The following is a 23,694-nucleotide window of genomic DNA, read 5'->3' as shown; positions in this document are numbered from 1 at the left end:
AAAGTACACTAACAATTGTCAAGACCTCAATGACACATTAGTGTCCAGTTAGAAAAGACAGTAATTTAATGCCACGTGAAATGCTTAAGGAGAAATGAACAATGTTGCTTAGCCCTTGCAAAATCCGAAATCTGAGTGAACTCTGCCTCAAAAGGGAATATACAATGTTTCATTAGAACACACTTTAAACGTTCTCCTTAGTAACTATGTGACACATAGAAAGAGTTCCCTTTTTAACCCCTTTCAAATGGGGAAACATTCTGCTTTTATAAAATTAGGAGAGGCTTTACTTCTAAAGAAATTACAGAGGAAAAGAAAAAGTGGGCTACACAAAATAACTTGTGTTGACCTAAAGGTATTGGGATCACAATGCAGTGATCCTATAAAAGGTGTGCCCAGAATATCTATTTAAAATTCGAATGTCGGTACGCGAAAACTTCTTCTACGGGACGAATCTCAACAACCACTGATGTAATGGCTCATATGGGCTTTGTTCTTTATCTTATCTTCAAATAAAAATTTTATGATTAAAGAGCGAATTAAGGCTAGTCGGCAATAGAAGAGACAAACTGTCAATAGAAGGAGGTAGGTATAGAATCAGGAACGTCAAGGAATATCGTCCGTTGCTTGGAATTTAGTTCTTTATGGGTCGATTTCTTCACTACTTAATTATACGTACGGGTAGAAAATTTTCAAACTAGAAGCTCTTACTGGAGAAAACGTAGGCATTGAAAAGCGCAGGTTTCTTTCTTACAATCGAATCTAGCGAGAAGTAGAGTCACTGGTGAGAAATTCGTCTTGGATCTGTGAGAATTCCTCTCCTTCCCAGCCCACGTGGCAAAAGTAAACAGAAGGTGGGCCCGGGGCGGGGTGAAGCAGGACTCGGTCAATTTCCTAATTTGTCGAGTCTTTAAAACTACAGGCCCCTAAAGCACTAAGGGCAGGCCCTCTGAGAAACTGGGGAGCGCTTTTGCAGAGCGAGATTAAAGCGACGGTGCAGAGGATGCCAGAGAGGGGGCGAGGCGGGAGCGGGTGCACCTTCCAGGGGGCGGGGGTGCGGGCCTTTGCGGGTGGAGGTGGGTGCGCGCGTGGGCGCGTGCGGAGATACCTGCAAGGCGGTGGGGAGTAAGGGCTAAGGTGCGAGGCTGCCGGGCGGAGCTGGGTGCGCGCTGGGGTGAGGGGTGCGCACAGACCTCTAAGTGGGTGGTGGAGTGCGGTACTCAGAAAAAGTTTAAAAGGTTAATCCGAGGTCTCCATCCTTGTGCCAAGCACCCACGCCACCTCCCCCTGCGCGCCTGCCCCGCAACTTCACCCTGGTGGCTACCGCTCCGAAGGGTCACCGGGGCGCCCCGGTCTGGCTGCGGCGCCCGGGAAGGTGCGGGGGTGGGGGGGGGGGGAACCTTCCCCCGAGCTCGTTCCCGCCCCGCGCTCATCCCCGCGCACCGCTCCCCAGGCTCCACCGCACCGCGCCAGGGCCGCCCCGGCCTCGACCGCGCACCGCATTGTACGGCCCCCAGGTGCCGCCGCCGGCCTTTGTGCGGGAAGCCCCGGGCAGGGGGCTGATTCCCTGGGAGCCGCGGCGGAGAGCCCCAGGGCGGCGGCGGCGGCGGCGGAGGCCGGGGCGGAGGAGGAGGAGGAAGAGGAGGAGGAGGAGGCCGGCGGCGGAGGAGGAGGAGAGCGGGGCGGAGGCGGAGGAGGAGGAGGCGGAGGCGGAGGAGGAGGCGGAGGGGAGCCGGCAGCAGCGGCTGCGGCCAGAGCTCGGGCGGCCGCCGCCGCCTCCTCGCGAGCGCCGCGCGCCCAGGCCCGGCTCGCATGCGAGTCACGTCCGCCCCCTCGGCGCGGCCGCCCCGAGACGCCGGCCCCGCCGAGTGATGAGAACACACGTCAAACTGCCTTATGAATATTGATGCGGAGGCTAGGCTGCTTTCGTAGAGAGGAGCAAAAGGAAGCAAGATGGCTGCCCTTTAGGATTTGTTAGAAAGGAGACCCGACTGCAACTGCTGGCTGGCTGCAAGGCTGCGGGACGAGAACGAGGTCAGAGCGCGTCTCTTAGGCCGCGGAACTCCCCCTTTCCTCCCCCCCTCGCTTTCTCTCGGGCTTCCAGGCACTGGGGAGCAGACCCTGCAGTGTCACCCGCAAATACCAGGAGGGAAGAGGGAAGCTTCACAAATTACTGGAGCCTCTTCAACATGGCTGACAAATATAGTTTTAATTCCGCCCCCCCCCCCCTTTAAACCTGTGGTTCTGTGCTCTCTTCTCTCCCCTGCTAACGCTCCTCTCCTCCCTACCCAGAAAACTTACCTTTGTGACTGCGACCAGCCGGCGCCCCGGCCTTTTATCTTCAGGAAAGTGATTTTTCTTGGCTTCCCTTTCTCAAATAGTTCAGCTTTGGGGGGCACTACTTTTCCCTGGAATCCTCCCCGACCCTCTCCCCTTCTTGTGAGTCAGGCCAGCCTCTCGTTTAACCTCACCCACCCCGGAAAAGAACTCTGACGGAGTGTTTTTCGGCCCTTTTATCTGCTGTGGGGTCTGGGTCTGGCTCTGCGTCCGCGTCAGCCCCTGGCTGCCCCCGTGTCCGCTTTTCGGGGGGCGAGCTGAGCGAGTGTCATGGGGAGTCGAACTGCAGCACACCAAGTGGGGTTTTGTTTTTTTTCCTGGAGTCCGCGCGTTTGGCTGGGGGCGCCGAGTGAGAGAGGAGAGCATAGTTTTCTCGGGTCCCCCAAACCAGACCAGATCCCACTTTTCTCCAGGTACATCAGCTCCGCGATGGGCTGTGCCTGCCAGCCTGGGGAGCGTGTGTAAGAGAATTTGTGGGCAAATCTGGGTCCTGGCTTTGTGCTTCTCCCGAATCAGCTTCGTTTGGTTCCCCGGTAAGTGACAGGCAGACACAAAGGCAGGCGCAGGCCGGGGGAGGGGGCGGGCGGGCGGGAGGAGGGGGGCAGAGTTGAGAGTTGGAAGACTGCAAGGTCAGGGGCGCCGAAAGAAATGAAACCCAATCCCAGCAAAGAAACGCACAAGTAGGGAGCAGATTTCTAACAGCCCCATCCAAATTTCTCTCTCTGTCTTGGCTGCTTTCTTTTCCTTGGTCTTTTATTAATCTGCCTCTGTGTCCGTCTCTCTTTTTTTTCCTCCTCCTTCTTCACTCACACACACACACACACACACACACACACACACACACACACACACACACACACACAACACTCACACACACTCTCCAGTCTTGCCGAATCTTTTCACTGGGGCTGCTTGTCCAGTGTTATGAAGCTAACAGAGTTTCTGTGGGGAGTTTTCTACCTATGACAAAATAAAGTGTGGCCTGGATAGACTCCTGAGAAGGTCGACTATGAAATATAAGTGTTATTTACTGATTATTGCCTTCATGACATACTTTTAATTGCATCGAGTAGTTCCCCCCACCCCCTTCATCTAGCGTTTAGGAATTGAACGGAGGGTTATTTTCGAGTTGTTTGCTTAAGATTTACTGAAAAAAAAATTTTTAAATATTTTCCTGTGTAAGGATACATCCATGAATTTGAAATCTCAAGTCTTGCATTGTGCTTTCTCCTCTCTAATAAGGGATAATACTGGCAAATCCAAATAAAAGTATTCATCAACAATGATCCAACATAAGAGTAAGATTGTTCCTTAGGGGAAATTGGGATGTAGGGAGAAAAGATATAGGTCTGGTTTGCTTTGCTTTGCTTTGGGTTTAAGACTGTGGGTATTGTTGCCTGGTTAATGAAATCATTATATTTGCATTTTAATGGAAATTCGAAATACTGGAGGAGGGTTATATCCTTTTCCATGTTTGCGTGTGTGTTTTATAATAGGTTTGAGGTAGAATATAAATTTCAACACAATAAATATTGGGTGGTTTTTTTTTTTTTTATATTAAGCAGAGAAGTGTTAGTGAAGGATTGGAAAGTCAAACTTAAGTTTGGAAGGCATGTATTTGATTAAAAATGGACAGAATAAAGAGCACAATAATGGACATTACTCCATAAATCAGACTTCTGAAATCATTTGTCCTCTGTAGTTCACTCTGTAACACTTTCTATTTTGATCTCTGAAAAAGCAGTTAAGTTCACTTTAATCATTGATACTGGAGATTATTTCACATGATGACAAGGGAGTAGTATTACTGATCTCTGGAACAGAAACAGCTCCTTTGGTTAGTTCTTACTTGTCCTAAAATTATAAAGGAAATACTGAGGAGTTTAGCATAAATGCTTACTATTTGTTGAGAAAACTATGATTAATTATTCCAGCAATCGGAATTTAAGATAAACAGCTCTTTTTGCTGACAGACTAATATCTAAATGCTTTTGGGGGACTTTTCAAATGTTGTGGTATATGCTCTCTTCAAGTTATTTAACTGATAAGAGATGTAATATTTTCATTCATATTGGCAAATAAGAATAGTACAATAATTTTATTGTGACCATGAAGATTTGTTCCTTCCTATTATCAAATTTAGACTTTTTTGTTATTTTATGTGTCCTATTTGTATGCTGAAAATAGCTGTTAATTTAATATTGTATGAAGGGCTTAAATGATTGTAAGGAAGAGATGTACATATATTCACCAATCTGAATATAAGTACCACTTTCACATTTATTACAAAAGAGCAGTTATTTGAATCCGTATAGGATAGTTTACTGTAAAAGACATCATGTCTGTTCTTCATTTGCCATATGTGTGATAGTACCACCTGGATGTTTCCAGAATTTCATAGATAGAACTGTCTTGAGCAATTGCATTTTATGGGAGTGATAGTGAACAATTACAAGATAGATCTTTTTCTTAAACTGCAATATTGTTTTGTTTATTTTCTTACTGAACTAATGGTTAATGAGACATTAACTTGGAAAGAAGGGAGTCCCTTGTTTTGTTTAAATTCACACATTTACCAACTATGGCCTTAATTATATCTGGCATCGTGCCGGTCCATGACAGAAGTCAAAGGGGTTGGTATGATCTTGATGCAGTGGCACATGAACATAGACATGGACGAGTCAACATTACTTCCAGAAATGCACCTGCCAAGGAGTTATTATGACAGACTTCCAAAGTCCTGTTTGGGCATTGGACTTGTATTAGGTAACAAAACCTGAAGTTAATGTTTTGGTTTCACTTGCTGAAGTTATAATTTCTCTATCAATTCCTCCAAGGCTCCACCCACACAATGTTGTAAGCCAAATGTCACTATTAAAATGTGTTTCCTTATTTGCTGATCTCAGTAAGACACCTTTCCTATAATTCTCAGACTCAGGTTTTTAGGAGAAACCTGATTTTACATTATGTCCCAGATCCAAGTTAGTAAATTCCTATGAATTCTTTGAAATTATCTTGAAATAAAGTGTCTTCAAAAGGACGTTAGAATGTCTAATACTTAGAAATATGAAACCTGATTTTTTTATGTTCTAATTCCTTCTTCTGTGAGTTCGGTTGTTGCCCACTAGAATTTAATAGTCTTACCTAGCCATCTCAAAGTGCTAGAGGGAGACTTCTTTGTTTTATAAACAACCATATAGACAGGGTAAAATTTGGAGCAGCTGTCAGTGTTGGTTCATCAAAGTAACATTTTCCTCAACTATTATGCCACCATTGCACAGTAGTTCTTTAAGCGAGGTAATGGCACCAAAGCCAGTAGCAGGAAACTCTCATACAAGCCAACTTTACAATTGGAGTCTTAACTGTGGGAGAATTGAGTTGCCAAGTAGAGCTGGTGGTTATCTTGGAAATTGTGCTGAAGAACACAACCACAAATGATTTTGTCAAATATACAGTATTTACTTGGTCTAGATCTCCAATTTCTATTTTGACTCCCTGCCAAAACTCAGGGAATACTGTGGCATTATTCAAGGAGAGTATATAGTACATCTGTACACCTTGGTGTATAATTCACTATATACATATGTGTATGTATGTATGTGTATATATATATAGTACACTATATATATATGTGTATATATATACACACGTATGTATATATATACATACGCACACACACATATATACAGTAGGAAAGAAGAGTTCCACAAGAGGACAGGGTAAATGAGAGCCCTTGAATCATTGTGACTGCAAGCCAAAAAGAGTCTTAAGTATCTGCTGTTTCCAACATTATTCTGATCCTAGATTGTATATTGCAGAAAATCTCTGACTTAAGATAGATATATAATCTTTCCACAATAAAAAAAAGATTTTGGTTGCCCATTCCAAAATAGTAAAATTCTATCAGCTTTGATTTATGCTTTTTCCACTTGACATGAAATGCAGTTAAATGTGCCAGGCTTCAAAAAGTAGAAATAGATACTAGGTGGATTTTCAATATTTTGTGTAAAACATATTCAGTGATAATGTCAACCTACCTGCAGTTTTAAGAATTTGGAACTCAATATTTTGTATTTACTCAGGGTTGTTACTCAAACTGACTTGAAATCAAGCTCCAAATAATCTGAGAATTAAATTAAGATATGAATATATTGAGATGCAGTGTTCTTGGAGGACAGGTTAGGACGTAAAATGAACCGGTTGCTTCGCTAACATTGCTGTAAATATTTATTTTAAATTACATTTATGTCTCTTGGAAGAGAGGCACTGATTTCTGTGTCTGTTTATTCCATAATTGAACGTAGTGGTGTTCTACTCAGTCAAGATGTAATGAAGGGAGGACAGCTTCCATTTATAAGATGAGTACATTCTGGAATGTAATGGATAGCACAGTGACTATCATTAGCCATATTTCAAAATATATTTCAATGTATTTCAGTATTTGAAAATATGTAACGATATTTCAAAATATATTTAAAAGTTGCTAAAAGAGTATATCAAAAATTGTAAGTATGTGAGGTGATGGGTGTGTTAACCTTTTGTGGTAATCATTTTCAATATATACATAGATCATTGCATTGTACACCTTAAACTTACATATTATGTATCAATTGTATCTTAAAAGCCGAGGAAAAAGTCCCGAATGGCCTAAAACAGGAATAATGTCATTTAATTACAAAATGTATAATCTGTTCTCACTGGTAATGGTGATGATGGTGGATTTTCCTTAAGTGTAACTTCTACAGGCTATGGCAAATGACTCACAAAAGCCATCCATTGTAAACATACAGCTTAATGATTTTTAGTAAATTTACATGGAAATCACATATTTTTCATTGAAATTTCTATTAAGATAATTATAGATTCAGATGCAGCTGTATGAAATAATAATTGGACATGTACATTCTGTCCAATTTCCCCCACTGGTAACTTTTGGTAAAATTAAACTATCACAGCCAAGATACTGTCATTGATGCAGTCTACCAGTCTTACTCAGCTTCCCCCAAGGTGATGTGTTCATTTGTGTATTGTATATTTGGTTCCATACCATTTGGTCACATTATCCGATATCTTTAGCCCTTTTTTCCTGGAAACAGAAAGGTTTAACACAGTTCTGCTTCATCGATCATGTGGTGGTGCTACCATTCCTTATCAAAATGTTAATCAGAATATAGGCTTTTGTTTACTTAGTGTTTTTCGCACAAAATGGCCTTTGTGTTCAAAATATTTTAAGTTGTTTAATGATTTCTTACATTGTAATTTACGTCATCTAATTCTTGTCACACAGCTCTAGTGATAGGTTTTGTTATCCTCATCTCGCACGAGCTAACTGAATCATAGTGAGGTTGGATAACCAAATTCATACAGCCAGTACGTAGCTTGACTAAGATTTGAATTAGCCTGTCTCTGGAGCCCAGTCCCTTAACAACTATGCTATTCTGCCTCATTACCATTAAAAAAAAAAAAAGTGAAGATGTAATGTAGGCTATGCAGGGAAAGTCATAAGAGAAGACTTAGAATACTCACAGTTTGTTTACACAAAAACTGGTACCTGAATATTCATAGCAGCGTTATTAGTAGTTGTCAAAAACTGGAATAACCCACATGTCCATCAGCTCATAAATGCATAAACTGTGGCATATCCAAACAATGGAGTAATATTCAGCAATAAAAAGGAATGAAGGTCTGATACATGCTGCATCATAGGTGAACTTTAAAAGACGTAAATAATAAAAGGCCACATATGATATGATTTCACTTATATGAAATGTCCAGAATGGGAAAATCTAAAAAGGCAGAAAGTAGATTACTTATTGCTAGGGGGCTGGGGGGGGGGGGGGGGGGGAGAAGGGGCACTTATGGCTAATAGATAAGGGGTTTCTTTTGGAGCCAATAAACCCATCCTATAGTTAGATAGTAATGTTTCTACAACTCCAAAAAAGTACTCAGTTATATACTTTAAGAGAGTGAATTTTATTTTATGTGAATTAAATCTAAAGTTATAAAAAATGCATACCACTGACAAGGTATTTCATGTTGAGAAAGTATCTCATGTCTCATGCAAAAAAAAATGTAGGGTACTGTTTGAATTGAATTATGGTGCTATGCATGTCTTTCTAGAAACATGGCACCAGTGAGTTTTGTAGGACTCTCCCTATGAAATTAATACTTTTAGTTTTGGACACACAGGGTGAATTACTTAGGGTTGGGTTTATTTGAATTTCTAACCTAATGTAATTCTAGATACCAGACATTCTTCTTGTTGAGCAATGCTTCTCTCCTTTTTATTCTGATGAGAATGTTGATTTGCTGCCAATCTGATCCCATAGTGTGGAACTAAGATATAACTGGAGTGGGGGAGATTCAATGATCGGAAGCATTCGGCTTTAACAATGTTATTGTACTCGATAAAGAAACGCCTTGGCTTCGTATGATTGCTGTAGTCATGATTTTTTCAAGGAGTAGCTGTAGAAGTGGCCAAGAATTGTACTTTTAGGAAGTATGATTATATACAGCACTTACCTGTAAGTTTGTTGTATATTTGCAAGAGGTGCAAGTTAGACACTCAGGTTAGAATCTTTATCCTATCAAGCTGATGGAGTGATTGTTGTACAAAGCATTGAGGTACAATATAGGCCTGGTCCTCCTCATAGGAAAAATGAATAGTTGCTTGTTGTTTTACTCTCTCTTGTTTCTCTTAATACTTTACAGTTGATAATATTTTTGTATAATAGTATCTCCGTAATACTCAAAAGTTGTTCACTGGGCTTTAATGTGCTACTCCATCTTTGCTTTTTAAATGTACTTCCAAAAAATTGTAAATTTTTTTCAAATCAAAAATATAGGATACGGGATATGTTGGGCTGTGAATTTTTGCTGATGGACTGCTCTCTTCAGGGAACAAAATTGTCTATGGTCATGCATAGACATAGCAGATCTCCAGTTAAGGCATGAGATACACAGTATTGATATTTTTCACTTGTTACTTTTATAATTTTGAGATTTGTTGTAGTTTGTCCTGTGCATGCTACAAAGTAATGATAATTTTAATTACTATTGTCATATCTCATTAGCCATTGCTAAAACCTGCCTTTTCAAGTCACTTGTTTTCTTGATAGAGTATTGAACTAGTTTCTATGTCCAGATTATACTTTAATGGGAACTATTCACCCAGCTCTCATGATGAGTTTTTATTATAGTATTTCTCCTCAAATTGGTATATTTTTGTCTAGCAATGTGGAAGAGAAAAGGCTTCCATGATAATAGTGAAACCCAGAGGATATAACACAATCCATCTCTGAGTTATTCCTCCTGTTTTTCTTCCCTGTACATTAAGAAACAAGGACAACCATTTAAAAAAATACCTTAATTATTAGTTGTGCTGCTTCTAAAGTAAAGTGCCAGAAACTGAAAATAATACAATGACACCACACCCAGATTCCATCCCTAACATACGGTCTTGTTCCTATTAATTTATTTTTTAATCTGTTTGTTCTTTCAGCACTTTTTCCTTTTTTTTGTTTGAAGTCTCTTACTTTGAAGTTATAGAATTTTCATATTTGCCACTGGCTATAAAATTCTCTCAGCTCTTTTATAACCTCTCATGATTTTTGCATTAAAAGGATTACTTTTATACACCCTCTAATTAGTTTAGATGATTATTAGATTTTTGTTTGTTTTACTGCATACATCGTAACAGAACAAGAAATCACTTCTGCAAATAAAGTAATAGTTCACAAAATTAGAATAAGCATCTTAAAAAGTGAATCCAGTTATTAAAACATTAATTCACTTACATTTATATTTTAAGGTACCAAAGAGAACTGGTGAAAGGAAAAAATACCATATATGGGTACTTTTCAAACATGAAGGAAGAACAAATTTTCTAACTTAAAAATACCACATTAATTATTTGTTTCAGTAAAAAGAGAAGCAGGTACATTTTAGCAGGAAAGCTTATATTTTAAACTTTGTACTCTAGATTTAATCTATCTTTATTCCAATAGAGCCACTCAAATGATTGTTTTTTTTTTCCTATGAAGTTAGAATGTATACAGTTGAAATTAAGACAACTTAATTGTACTTAATCTTGGAACGTCTATGTATTTATTGTAACTTGGAGCAAAACATACTGGCAGAAAGCAAAGCTAGTAGACCCTTTGCTAATGGCTCACCTTTTTAATAGTTCTAATACAATTGTGTGTTTCTATTGAAAATTAAAATTGGTAAGGACATTTGGTTATTAACTTTGGGAAATGACTTTTCAGTATTTTGAAACTTAACCTGTTTACTCTTAAATGTGATTCTTATTTCAAGTAGGAAATTTTATAGATATCAACTAATATTAATATATAATTTAAAAACTTTTTAACAAAAAAATGAAAAAATAAAAATGTTTTTTATTACCAAGTGTATAAGAGATAAGATATAACATTTTAAAATGACTTAAAAATATGTTTGAGATTTTGTTGAAATCAGAGTATTTTTCAAATCACTAGTTTTAATTTGCTGACAGTTTTACTTTGATTTTTTTTTTCCTTGTTACAATTTGTCATGCTTTAAATAAACCAAAGGTTATGGGAAACATACCATCTTTAGGGGTAAAAAAAAAAAAAAAAAAAAACCTCGATATTGAGGGGCACATGGGTGGTTCAGTTGATTAAGCATCAGACTTCTGGTCATGATCTTGCAGTTTGTGAGTTTGAGCCTCACATGGGGCTCTTTGTTGCCAGCACAGAGCCTGCTTGGGATACTCTGTCCCCCTCTCAAAAATAAATAAGCATTAAAAATATTTAAAAAAACAACTTGATATTGACATTTTTCTCTAATTTTGGTTAGAATTCAGCCTCCTTTAGAAATGGAGTTTGTTTCCTGTTCACAAACTCACTGTAAACGATGCAATGAATATAGATGAGAGTGAAAATTAAAATAAGACAGGTAAAACATTAAATTGTGTTTCTCTTTACTCAGACATAGCCATTGGATACTTTTTGCTGAAAGGGTCATGTTGTAATTTTATTTAGATGCAGATTGTCACTTGCAAACTATTTGCCTACTTAGTGTATCTCTCTCTAGTGGTTGTATAATCCTACCTCATATTTCAGTTCACACTGAAGTAAGTGAACAAAAAAAAAAAGAATGAGAAATCTTTTTTAAGAGGAGGTAGAAAGTGCATTCAGAATGCGTTACTTGTGATCCTGTCCTCTAGTTAGGCGCTTCTTAAAGAAAGAAAGAAATGCAATGGGTATTGGTCATTTCTCCTGTTCTTCCTCCCAGCAATTTTTTGGGGAAGGAAGGGAAGGGAAGGAGGAAAGGGAAAGAAGAAAATAAATCACTTAGAGATCATTTCTTGACAAGCACATGCTCATTTTTAGGGCCAAAGAAATGGGAGGTTTTTCTTTGGAGCCTGTTGATGCTTTCTCGCCTTCCAATTACACGCGGTCACATCAACTTCTGACACGTGGGTACCGTGCGCATGGCAGCGCTATTTACAAACACCATCCTAGAATTCCAGAGACTCTTATGTAACAGCTGAGAGAGTGCGGGCTTTGTGTGTCTGTGGGCGGAGGAATCAAACAGTTTAATTCATAGTCCGGGAGCCCTTGTCTGGCTCTGACAGGGTCATGAACCAAAGATCAAGGTGTCTAGGTCAGGATCCGCCCAATATGCAGTTTTCCGACCGAAGTCTCAAAGGCTGTGCTTTAACACAGGATTAATCTTTCTTTCCTCCTTCAGCAAATGGAACCAATTATGCCAAACTTTTTTTGTGATTTTGGAAAATGCAGGCAGATTGTACTTTGGTTCTGGTCATAACTTACAGTGCCACTGAGACTGAAGTGTTCTCGCCTGCCACCCAGTCTCACAAATGCCTTTTAAAAAAAAGTGTATTACGTGTATTTTCAAATTTGTAAGCATCTTCAGATGCAATAGAATTCATAATCTGACTTTCCAAACTAACACTCAAACCACAGAATACTCAAGGACGATTAATTATCTTCCTTATCCCTTCCTGCAGTCACCACTCTTCCCTCCCCCCCCATCCGTTTTCAATTCTTCAATATCACACCTCCCTCAGCCCTCCTCTGCTTTTAAGTTCTACATTAAGACTTGGGTTTAAACAAAAAAAAAACAAAAAATATGTTTCTATACTTAGAGAATTGTTGTTCCTTTCTCAGATAGATTTTGAGAGTTTTTCATTTATATTTATCAATAAACAGAAAGTCTTGAGTTAAAAAAACAAAAAATTAAAGCACGCTAATTTAAAGGTCTAATCTTGTATCTGGTATACTCTTTTCTGGTGCTTTTCATCATAAATTGTAAGCTGTCTTGTTGGAATCTTTAAAATATGAATAAATTTTGAGGGTTTTTTTTTTTTTTTGTATTGCATCTAAGGATCATTTTAGATGGGCATCATCATTGATTATCTAAAAATAGAAACGATTCATAACAAAGAATTGAAATTAGATCATAAACAAGTGAACTCGTAGTTAATTAAAAAGGCCTGTTTGAACTCTTCTTTAGTAGAATATTTTTTGTAATTATACTACCTTTCTAAAAAAAAAAAAAAAAAGGAAAATCAGAATCTTTGAAATGCAGTACCATAAACAAAAGGAATTTGTTTAACTTTTAAAAATAAAGAATCTTCCCCAAGAGATAAACCAAGCACCAAAAATCTATTGTTTTAAGTACTGTTTGGTATAAGAGAAGTTTAGATCGGAAATAATTTAGAGATTATCTGTCCAAATTTATTATTTGCATATGAGGCTTAGAAATTAAGGTTTAGCTGTTTAACATCTGAATCTGCTCTTATATGGAAGAAATTGCCAAAAGAGTGACTCATTTAACCAACACAATGAAATCTAAGGATGGGCATTTTTTCTCCCTGTTACTGAGTAAAAGTTCCTTCTGGACTTGAAAAGATATAATTTATTTAGTGTTTATCAGTTAAAATATATTGTACATTTCTAATACATTGACTTGAGATAGGTGAAAATAGATATAGTCTTAAAAAGATTCTTTTCATTTGCTTGCTTTTTATTGTTTTGGTCTGATGATAATGTATTTATCTTAATCACCCTTGCCCCAGATAATGAAAGTTAGTGTGAAATTCCTTATGAGTATCCTTTTCTCCTAAGAGCAGTGCCAATTCTAAATACTCTTGGGGGTTCACAGGAATTATCTTGTGTTATATTAGAACATTAATATTCTCCTTTAAAAAAATTTTTTTTAATGTTTATTTGAAAGAGAGAGCACACACACGCGAGTGTGCGGGTGGACTGGCAGAGAGAGAGGGAGACACAGAGTCTGAAGCAGGCTCCAGGCTCTGAGCTGTCAGCACAGAGCCTGACGCGGGGCTCGAACCCAAAGCCCTTGAGATCATGACCTGAGCTGAAGTCAGAAACTTAACCGACTGAGCCACCCAGGTGCCCCAATATTCTCTTCTTATACCTTTATTGGACAGTAAATTATATATGATTATAAGCTGAAAGTGCTCAGAATTTGATAAAGTCTATACATTAAAACATTTCTGTTAAGAAAAGATTTAAATACTACTTTCATCTGATTGTACTTTGGTTTCACTTGAAGAGGCAAGCGTGTAATATAAAATTTGATTTATTTAGTGGATGGACTCCCTTCATAAAGATGAGACTTAGTGGCAATTATTTCAAAATATCAAAATGGTAGATTGAATGTGAAAGATATATACCAAAAAGCAATATCAAAATTTTAGTTTATCCCCTTTCATTTTCTACTGAGTGTGTGTATATGTGCGTGTGTGTGCACACATGTACTTGCTTATGTGTATCTTGGACTTTTGATATGAGTGAAGTCCTCTTGGTAGAAATGGTGAATTAAATGAACCATAGTAAAAGTTTCTGTCTATGAATATAAAGCGAGAAAAATAACTGATGGCATGCATTTTTACAGATACCATGAAGTTGCACAAAATTCTCAGTCATTTGTGTAAACTTTTTTTTATATGGTTCTTTTGTAAGACAGCTGAGGAATCAAATAGCATACACATAAACCGCTGGCTTGGTGATGTAGAGATTGGCGCCAGGCGTTCCCTCTTGCTACGGAGTTCCAGGTCATCCTGATGCCTTCCCATGTGGTCAGGCACACGTGGCTTTAATGTTTACACACACCGTTCCAGAATTCTGAACACCAGTGATGCAACAATGAGGGTAGAAGGAGTGGTCTGTATCTCAAATTGTTTAGCGGCCTGGATCGCGAATATTGATAACAGAATAAGAAAGCACTGATTGTAGTAATATTTGGGGTAGAGGGAATGGTAGATGAATAAAGGAGGCTTCCCCCAACCCCCCACATTGTTATTTTAAACTATTGTTACCACTCAAAGGGAGCTTTCCACTTTGAACTTAAAATAGTAGCTTTTAACCCTGACAGGTGACTAAGCGCTTTAGTATCCAAAGACTGAAGGTGACGAAGCTCTTAAGAGTGCCACTGTGTCTCATAACCAACCAAGCTGACTCAGACTCTTAGAAGCTATTGTGGCAACTTAACCGACTCTAATAATGTTACCGCATACCTGCTGGAAAAGATTGGAGTTAGAGCTGCCATTTTCTCATGTTTTAAAATTGTTCTTTCCTCATTATTTTTTTGTGTTTGAAAATATGCCTTTCCTAGTACATATAGAAATGCTTTCCAAAATCACTGAATATGTTTGCTTAGAACTACTTAAATTATAATGTGTTTATATCTGCAACAATATGGGAGGGGGAACCCCCATGTTATCTCGTAGAATCATGATAAAGGAAAAAAGGTAAGTGATAATTTAAAATATGTAATAACAAAGTGGTGGCATTCATTCAACTAAATGCCAGCAATTATGTTTAACATGGAAAAATTCCTAAAATGGTGAGGGGAAAACATGTAAAAAAAATTAGAATATAAAGAGTTTTTAAGAATAAATGCTGTCTCACAAATTATGAACATTTTAAAGATATGTTTCAAACTCTCCTACTTCTGACAAATTATCAAAGACTTTTTCATCTACCTTCCTTTGAACTTTTAACAGTTTTTTTCTGAACTGTGGGTTTAACTCTGCACTTATATGTGTGTTTGAATATGTTTTTATATTTTAGATCTAGCTATGTAAACTAGAGTTGTTTTCAGTTCCTTATAAGATATTTCCACCTGGATTCCCACCACCTTCAAACATTTCAATAAATCATTCATCAGATTTGCAAAAATATAGTTCATTTTCAAAAATAGAGCCATAAATTGTTATCAGCCAAAAAGGACTTGAGAGACTCTCCAACCTATCTGTTGCATTTACAATTGAGAAAATGTAGCCGTGGGAAGGGAGAGACAGTTACCTCAAATTACATAATAGGATATCTATCATTCTAATAATAGCTACTATTGACTATGTTCTTACATTGTGTTAAGCATCATGCTAGGCACTTTACAGAGATTATCTTATTTTCGTCTCACATAACTTCTTTTTTTTTGTTTGTGCTATATATTCCCATTTTACTGAGAAAAAAAAAAAACAGGACATAGGGTTTTAAACCTCCATATACACTTGGAATTATATTTAATATCGCCTTATTTTCACCCCATTCCTATAGTACTGTAATTTCTTCCTCCTTGGTGTTCTGACCTGTGTGACCTTTCTTTCCATCCTTCTATGGTTATTCTTGCTTTTCACCATATTTTCCTACCAAAGGACTCTATATTGCCTCCTTATTTCTAATGGATCACAATGAATTCTTAAACAGCCGGCTGCCATTAAACAGTTTGGCCTTTGGGGTTAGGAAGATCTAGTTTTGAATCCTGACTTTCCTTCTTATAAGCTGTGTATGTTTTTAGTCAACATAGTAGCTTTAGCCTCTCTGAATCTGTTCCATCTGTGAAATAGGAATACGTAATAATTTTTATCTCCCATGTTGCCAAGAGAGAACAAATTATGAGTTAATATAAATAAAACATCCAGCATATTACTTGCCACAGTTGCAGTGATTGAATAAGTATTCATTCTTCAAGCTTATGTTGAGCATCTATGTATTAGGAAAGAAGAAAGCCATTCTCCTTGCACTTGTGGAATATATACAGTCATAAGAAAGAAAACCATGATCTTTTAAAAAGCATAATGAGATGGAAATTGTAGGACTCACAGACTGGTCAGGTGGGGAATTTCCCAGGATGCATCCAGCCCTCTGCTCAAAGGTATGATTCTGTTCAAAGGTATGACCATTCCTGAATGGTCCCAGGCACAAGAGTTGGCATAGCTTTTTCAACATTGGATTCTGACAGAGATTGTACAAGTGTGACAGCCTGGTCTCTGAAGGATGCCCCTAGAGGGAAACATTTCCGTCCCTTTTGTTATTTAAATTAGGATAAAAATTATGAGTCCATAGTTTCATCTGTTCACAATCATCTTCTAACTATCTTTATTAGGTACACTGAAAGAACACAAGCTTGTTCATAGAAATACAGAAGGATAGCATGCATGATTTAAAAACTAAGGACTGTAGATGTTACTTGCTCTTATTCTGTTTCATATCCTGTATTTAGGAACAAGAACAGATACTTTGGCACACCTTGCTCAAAGATAGATGATAGTCTTGTTGTGCTAATCCCAGGGGCTTCCCGTAAGAATGAAGATTCCTTACATGGTGGTGTCATGGGATTTGGGGCCCATGTGAAAGATGTTTTGGAGTGTCTCCCAATTACTAAACAGTTTAAAATATATCAGCTATTTATGTGTCAGCAACTGCCTCCTTTCATCATGATAGAAGTTTCCTTGAGAGCCAGGATCCTATCTTGTATGTCCATTGAATCCCCTTCAATAATTAACATGCAACCAAGTGCATAGCAGACCCTCAGTATATGTAGATAGATAGACAGGTTGCCTTGTGTAGGTTGGAAATATTCTTGAGTACCATCCCTGTCTGAACTATCATTTCTGAGAAATAGGAAACACAAAAAAGGAGATGTTTGGTTAGTTTCTGCAGTGAGTTTTCAAAAAATACAGATACGTGGTAACAAAAACAATACAATCATAAATATGTCTTTATTAATTTCTCCTACAATAATACACTTAGTTTTCAAAACTATCAACATTAGGCCACAGCTTCTGATTCCCTACTATGCAAGATATGAACATGAGTATTTCACATTTGCATCTACTTTTCCTTCCTTGCCTTGTGCCAACTTTTATGTTCTATACCATTCTATATCGCTAAGTTTGTAATCTTTGCACTCTGTTCTTGATCTATAGCTGTTTCTCCTCTGCTTGTTTTGTTGCTCAATGCTAATTGAAAAAACAGCAACACAGCATTTACAATGTTATGATTATAAAAAATAGAATTCAGTATAATAATACCAAGTGGTACAGTTGCATATTCAGAGAAGGAAAAAATGATCCCATAGCATTAAAACTTAGTATGTTCCAAAGATAATATTTTAAGCATCAAGATAAAATAGATTCCATTTTCTTAAATTCCTTTATTTCCTCAAAACTGTGCCATATTTTAGTTTCTTTCACATTTGGACTTATATTTTTCTGTGAGCTTTAAATTTTTCTTGAAAATTCTAATCTCCCCCTTTGCTATTTTTGATAGAAGAATTTTATGCTTTCATCATATCAAAATGATTTTTCCAATTTCTTAATTATATCACTTGGTGAATGAAATATACCTTCTTCTTAAAGTCATTCTTCTCTATGCTCTCTGCTTTTTTTTTTTAACTTTTTTTTAATGTTTATTTATTTTGGACAGAGAGAGAGAGAGACAGAGACAGACAGAGACAGACAGAGCATGAGCGGGGGAGGGGCAGAGAGAGAGGGAGACACAGAATCCAAAGCAGGCTCCAGGCTCTGAGCTGTCAATACAGAGCCCAACGCATGGCTCAGACTCACAGACCACGGGATCATGACCTTAGCCGAAGTCGGACACTCAACCGACTGAGCCACCCAGGCGCCCCCCCTGGTTCTTCTTTTCTGAATTAGAGTTTCTTTTCATAATTTTCCTGGTGAGGTCTACTTTATTACTTCACTCCTTTGTCTTTCTAGATATTTTTTTTTTCTCCTTGCATACATCCCCAAGATTTTATTCTTGTTTTGTTTTCAAGAGATGGTGGATAGGAAGCAAATTGATTGATTGCATATCCAAAATTCCTTAATTTTTCTGCAGAGTTAATTGATAAATTATTGTGTATATGATCCCCCTCAAAACTTGGGAGACTTTTATCCAGGATTGTTTATGAGATAGGTATCTGATAAAAATTTGATTTCATTTTTTTAAAGTAAGTTTTTTTTTTATTTAAATGGTAATTAGGATCTTTACCTTGTCAGCTCTGAAATTCCACCTAGAAAATTAAAAAGTCACAGGAAAATCTAAGTCCAGATCTGTCTAGGCATAGTTCTTTTAAAATGCATCCTACTCAGCACTAAATGATCCTGTACAATCCAGAAACAAGTGTCTTTATTCCATTTTAGGAACTTTTCATCTGTTTAGCTTTGATTATTTTTTCCCCTCTATTTTTTCTTCTCTCTTTATGGAACTCATGTTAACTGTGCATGAGTTAACTGTTCACCCCCTCAATTTATTTTTCTTGCTTATTAAACTCATATTTTCACAATGCTTTTGATCTTTTTTAAATGTTAAGAATTAAATTTTAGGGGCACCTGGGTGGCTCAGTCAGTTAAGGGTCTGACTCTTGATTTGGTCTCAGGTCACTATCTCACTGCCCTGAGATCAAGCTTGTGTTGGGCTCCGTGCTGGGTGTGGAGCCTGCTTAAGATTCTCTCTCTCCTTCTCCCTCTGCCCCTCCCCACTTGCACATCTCTGTCTCTCTCTCTCTCAAAAAAAAAAAAAAAAAAAAAAAAAAGAAATTTTAATTTCCCCAAATTCTTATATCCTCTGATTGACTCTTTCTAATGGAAGGCTGTTTTGCAGCTCAAATCCTAAGGAATTAATGAAATTTTGTGAAAAAAAAAAATTAGAGCAACAAAGAATTAAATTTATCTTAACTCTAAGAACGCAACAAATATTAAAAAATGTGTGTGTGTACTATATGTATAATGTGTACATAGAAAACATATACATACGTTCATAGTTTCATTGGTACTTTATACTCCTTAAAAAAGTTATAATAGAGCTAGAGTCCATTACTGACCAATTTTCCAAACTTGGTGTGTATGATTGTTTACTAAGCCCTCATATTCCCCTATCATGCTGCAGTATTATAATACCTAGATAGAGTCAATGAATGTGCTTATTAGTCCTAACAGTGGTGGTTCATCGTGTGCAGATCTAATTTTGATTATCTAATTCCTAGATATTTAAAGCTACTTTGCTCATCTTCATATCTTCTACCTATTTTGCTGCTTGTAACAGATACCAGAAACTAAGAAGAGGAGATGAAATTTAAATTTCACCATTTTTGCACTGCTCAGCAAACTTTGAAGATAAATGCAAAATCCATAAAACATAATCTTTTTAGAGCCCCACTTCCCTAACTTGAGGGAAAGAAGGGAACACTAGAAAAAACAGACAAGAAATACCCAATTCCTAAACAAAATCTCTTAACTCTACCTTTGAAATACATCCCAAACCTATGTCCCATCATTTCCACACACTCTGAAACCATCATGATGTCTTTGAATATTTTTTCCCTAATATCCTCATAACGTGTCTCTCTACTTCTGCATTTGCTCCCTCCTCACCTCACCATGGTATTTTACCCAAACCCAGAAATTCAAGTGATCATTTTTTTTTTTTTTAACGTTTATTTATTTTTTTGGGACAGAGAGAGACAGAGCATGAACGGGGGAGGGGCAGAGAGAGAGGGAAACACAGAATCAGAAACAGGCTCCAGGCTCTGAGCCATCAGCCCAGAGCCCGATGCGGGGCTCGAACTCACCGACCGCGAGATCATGACCTGAGCTGAAGTCGGACGCTTAACCGACTGCGCCACCCAGGCGCCCCATCAAGTGATCATTTAAAAATTGAGTCAGCTCTTGCCTCTCTGCTTAAAACCATTAGTGGATCCCTATTTATTTCAAAATAAAAGCCAAAGTCTTTCCATGGCCTACAAGGTGTCGGGTAATCCAGGCACTGTTAACATTTCAGTAAACGGTCATTCTTGTCTCTTGTTCAAACCTTCATGGCTTTCTTGCTGTCCTGGCAACAAGATGGGCATCCTCTTTCCTGCAGGTTTTTGCACTTGCTGTTCCTTCTTCGTGGAACACCCTTCCTTCAGATATCCACATGTACTGCTTCTTTCCCTTCTCTCTAATCTCTCCTTAAGCATTACTTTTTCAGGGACACATTCCCTAATCATTTTGTCTAATGGAACTGGCATTCTTACCTTGCCTTGTTTTCTTTCTTAAGATTGTCATCACTTTGCAGAGTATGTGTTTTCCTGCTTTAAAAGAAAATTGTTTCTTGTTTGCTTCCTCTAGTAGATGTGAGTTTTAGGAGAACAGAGGCATTTTTTGGATCACTGACATATAGCTCCAGCATACAGAGCCATGGCTGGCAGTGGTAGGCACTCAGCCAGTATTTGGTGAATGTATGAGTGAATAAAAATAGTGAAAAACAATGGTAATGATATAAATTTATTTTTACTGCTTTTCTCATAAGGCTACCAGTGTTGTATTTTCTTTCCTTATTCTTCCCATCAGAAAATAAACATAGATAAAATATCCACTGAGCACAGATAGGTGAAATGAGGCTTTGGGGTCCATGTGCCATATCTCAGACATTATCCCAGGAGCTCTGGAACCAAGGAAATATTTGTAGCTACAATACCATGTATGTTGGCAACTGTACTTTCTGATGTTACTGCATTTGAATAGTATTCAGTTACATTGTGTGTTTAAGAGACTTTTGTGACCAGTTCAAACTATAAGGATGATTTACAAAACTACTTTACGTTTTAAACAACTGATTTATGGGGCGCCTGGGTGGCACAGTCGGTTAAGCGTCCGACTTCAGCCAGGTCATGATCTCGCGGTCCGTGAGTTCGAGCCCCACGTCAGGCTCTGGGCTGATGGCTCGGAGCCTGGAGCCTGTTTCTGATTCTGTGTCTCCCTCTCTCTCTGCCCCTCGCCCGTTCATGCTCTGTCTCTCTCTGTCCCAAAAATAAATAAACGTTAAAAAAAACAAAACAAAAAAAATAAAATAAACAACTGATTTATAAATAGACTTTGGAGCTCAAGCCGCCTGAAAGATGAGCACTGCCTGTGTTCTTCCCTCTGCTTCCTTTCTTTCAGTTGTGTGGCTACCAACTCCTTTCTGGGCTACAAGACATAGCACTGTTTCCAAGATCTCTCAGTATCTCCTATCATGATGAGATAATATTCAATTAGTTCCTTAGTTACGGGTTCGAGAGAACTTGGCATTTATTTCATAATGAAAAATAGTTATAGGTAGATGATTCTTCATATGCATGTTTTCCACTGGTTTTGAAATACCTTCTTTATTCACTTTAAATATGGCTAAAATAAATCCGTAATATTTTGAGTGCATTTTCTTGCTGCTATTATTGTATTTATTATTAAAGTTTCAAAATCCTACGGAATTTGAGTTTGATTTGTAAGCTCTGTGATGGCATTCTACTTCTGTTTTGTTCAAAATGTTATCTCCACTGTCTAGCATAATGCCAGGAACATTATAAGCTACAGTCTATATTTGTTGAATGCAGACCAATACTTCCAGAGAATTGTCATTCCAAAGACTTAGTAGCATAAGAAACCTAGAGTGAGTAATATTCTACTCAATACTAATGAAATTAAGTACAAATAGGTAGAGTGCCTCCTTCTTTACTTTTCTTCCAAGTATAGAGGACTTTCTGAAATCAGAGAATTGATTAATGAGTTTTTGACATAATAATATATAACCAGGTAGCAGGAACCAGTAATCCCTTATTGATCTTCTATTCTTTAAAAATTGCAAGAAAATGAAAAAAAAAAAAAAAAAAAAAAAAAACCAAAACAAAAACCCAGAGGTCCAAAAAGTCTTAAACAGTATAACTTACTGAGTCATCTTCTGTAATATTTAAATTCTGGAGTGAGAGCAAGGTTCAGCTCTTGAGCTACAGCTGCTTTTTGATAAAGGATGTTGGTTCATGCTGCCAGTATTATACCTATCTCTAATAGTGAAAAGTATAATGTGATACCTGAGATGTTGGAATAGGTAAGGCAGTATTCATATTTGTGGACAGACCTATAGAAATAGACCAGACTCTTTCAGAGTGCATTATTCATTTTCATATTCTTGCCTTTACCTGTTTGGGAAGTCTGTTTTCTAACCTTCTTTCAAGGCTTGTCATCTCCTTCATATGTCCATAGTATGCATTTCTCAGAGGCCAAAAAATTAGTGCATATTTTGTATTGCAAATGGCATTGTTGACTTTAAATGAGGCTTTGACCTTTCATGTGATGCTGGGCAGGAAGTTTACAGTTTCCTCATTTAACAAATGAAGGGCTTGGACAACATTTTTTGAAATTTCGCTGAACTTAAAATTCAGCATAGCAGATATATATTATATGTGACTACTTGAGGCATATAGCTGATGTTAATTTGTTTTATTGCATTTTGTAAATGACCACATTATTATTTCCTTTCAAAGAAAAAAATAATATTACGTTCAAATGCCTGTATGTTTAGGAGAAACATTTCAAAACTCTTAAGGTTGAAGTCAGGGTGTCTTACAGATAGTCTTTTTACTTTCAGCAGTGTTTCTCATAATGTGAGAATATTTGTGGACCTAAGATGTGAAACTGATTAGCTCTTTGTCCAATTTAAAAGAAAAAAAAAAATCTTTACCTGAGGGAAAGGGTATTCATGAGAAGTGTTCTAGCAGATGATACATTTTTGGGAATGAAACTGATAGAAGCAATTAACAGTTTTTTCTAAGTTGACTATGCTACTACTATCTTGTTATGCAATGATAATACTTTTCTGACAGAGTAGAGAGCAAAATTACTTTGGTCTTATTTCCTTTAACCAAACCTTAAATATCCCTTCAGAGAATAGATAGGAAAAAGAATTCTGCTTCTCAGACCTGTTAAGTATATAGATTTTGTTTTTTAAGAGGATGTTCACTCCTGCATGCCAAACCAAAGGATAAAAACTTTACCTATCTTTAATCCTTAAAGGAAAATTTACATAAAATTGCTACATACTATATATAGTATACTAAAGTGATAACTTCCTGGATTAATTTTTTAAGAAAATATCAAGTTTATTGAAAAATGAGATAATAATGAGTCATTTTAGTAAGTAAAGGAAGTAAAGTCTAGTTTTGAAAATGACAGATTTGCTAGGAGAATACAAAGTTGATGAGTCTAGGAAATCCAAAGAAATTTTCTGATTTATTTTC

The 23,694-nt window shown here is 37.5% G+C and overlaps 1 protein-coding gene across 1 annotated transcript in view; it reads left to right on the top strand.

The window, feature by feature from the left end:
• LOC147581840 (uncharacterized) overlaps positions 1-23,694 on the top strand; it is a 56,394-nt gene that overhangs the window by 13,660 nt on the left and 19,040 nt on the right. Inside the window, exons 2-3 of the mRNA XM_086702962.1 lie at positions 923-1,096; positions 1,239-2,034. Of these exons, the coding sequence (XP_086559088.1) occupies positions 923-1,096; positions 1,239-1,907 (843 nt within the window). The 3' untranslated portion in view covers positions 1,908-2,034. The remainder of the gene's footprint in view (positions 1-922; positions 1,097-1,238; positions 2,035-23,694) is intronic.

This window comes from Puma concolor, chromosome B1, assembly GCF_028749965.1.
Source record: "Puma concolor isolate L17-30 chromosome B1, mPumCon1.1.hap2, whole genome shotgun sequence".
Taxonomy (NCBI): domain Eukaryota; kingdom Metazoa; phylum Chordata; class Mammalia; order Carnivora; family Felidae; genus Puma; species Puma concolor.
Note: the sequence above shows the minus strand (reverse complement) of the source record. Positions and strands in the feature narration are given on the sequence as shown.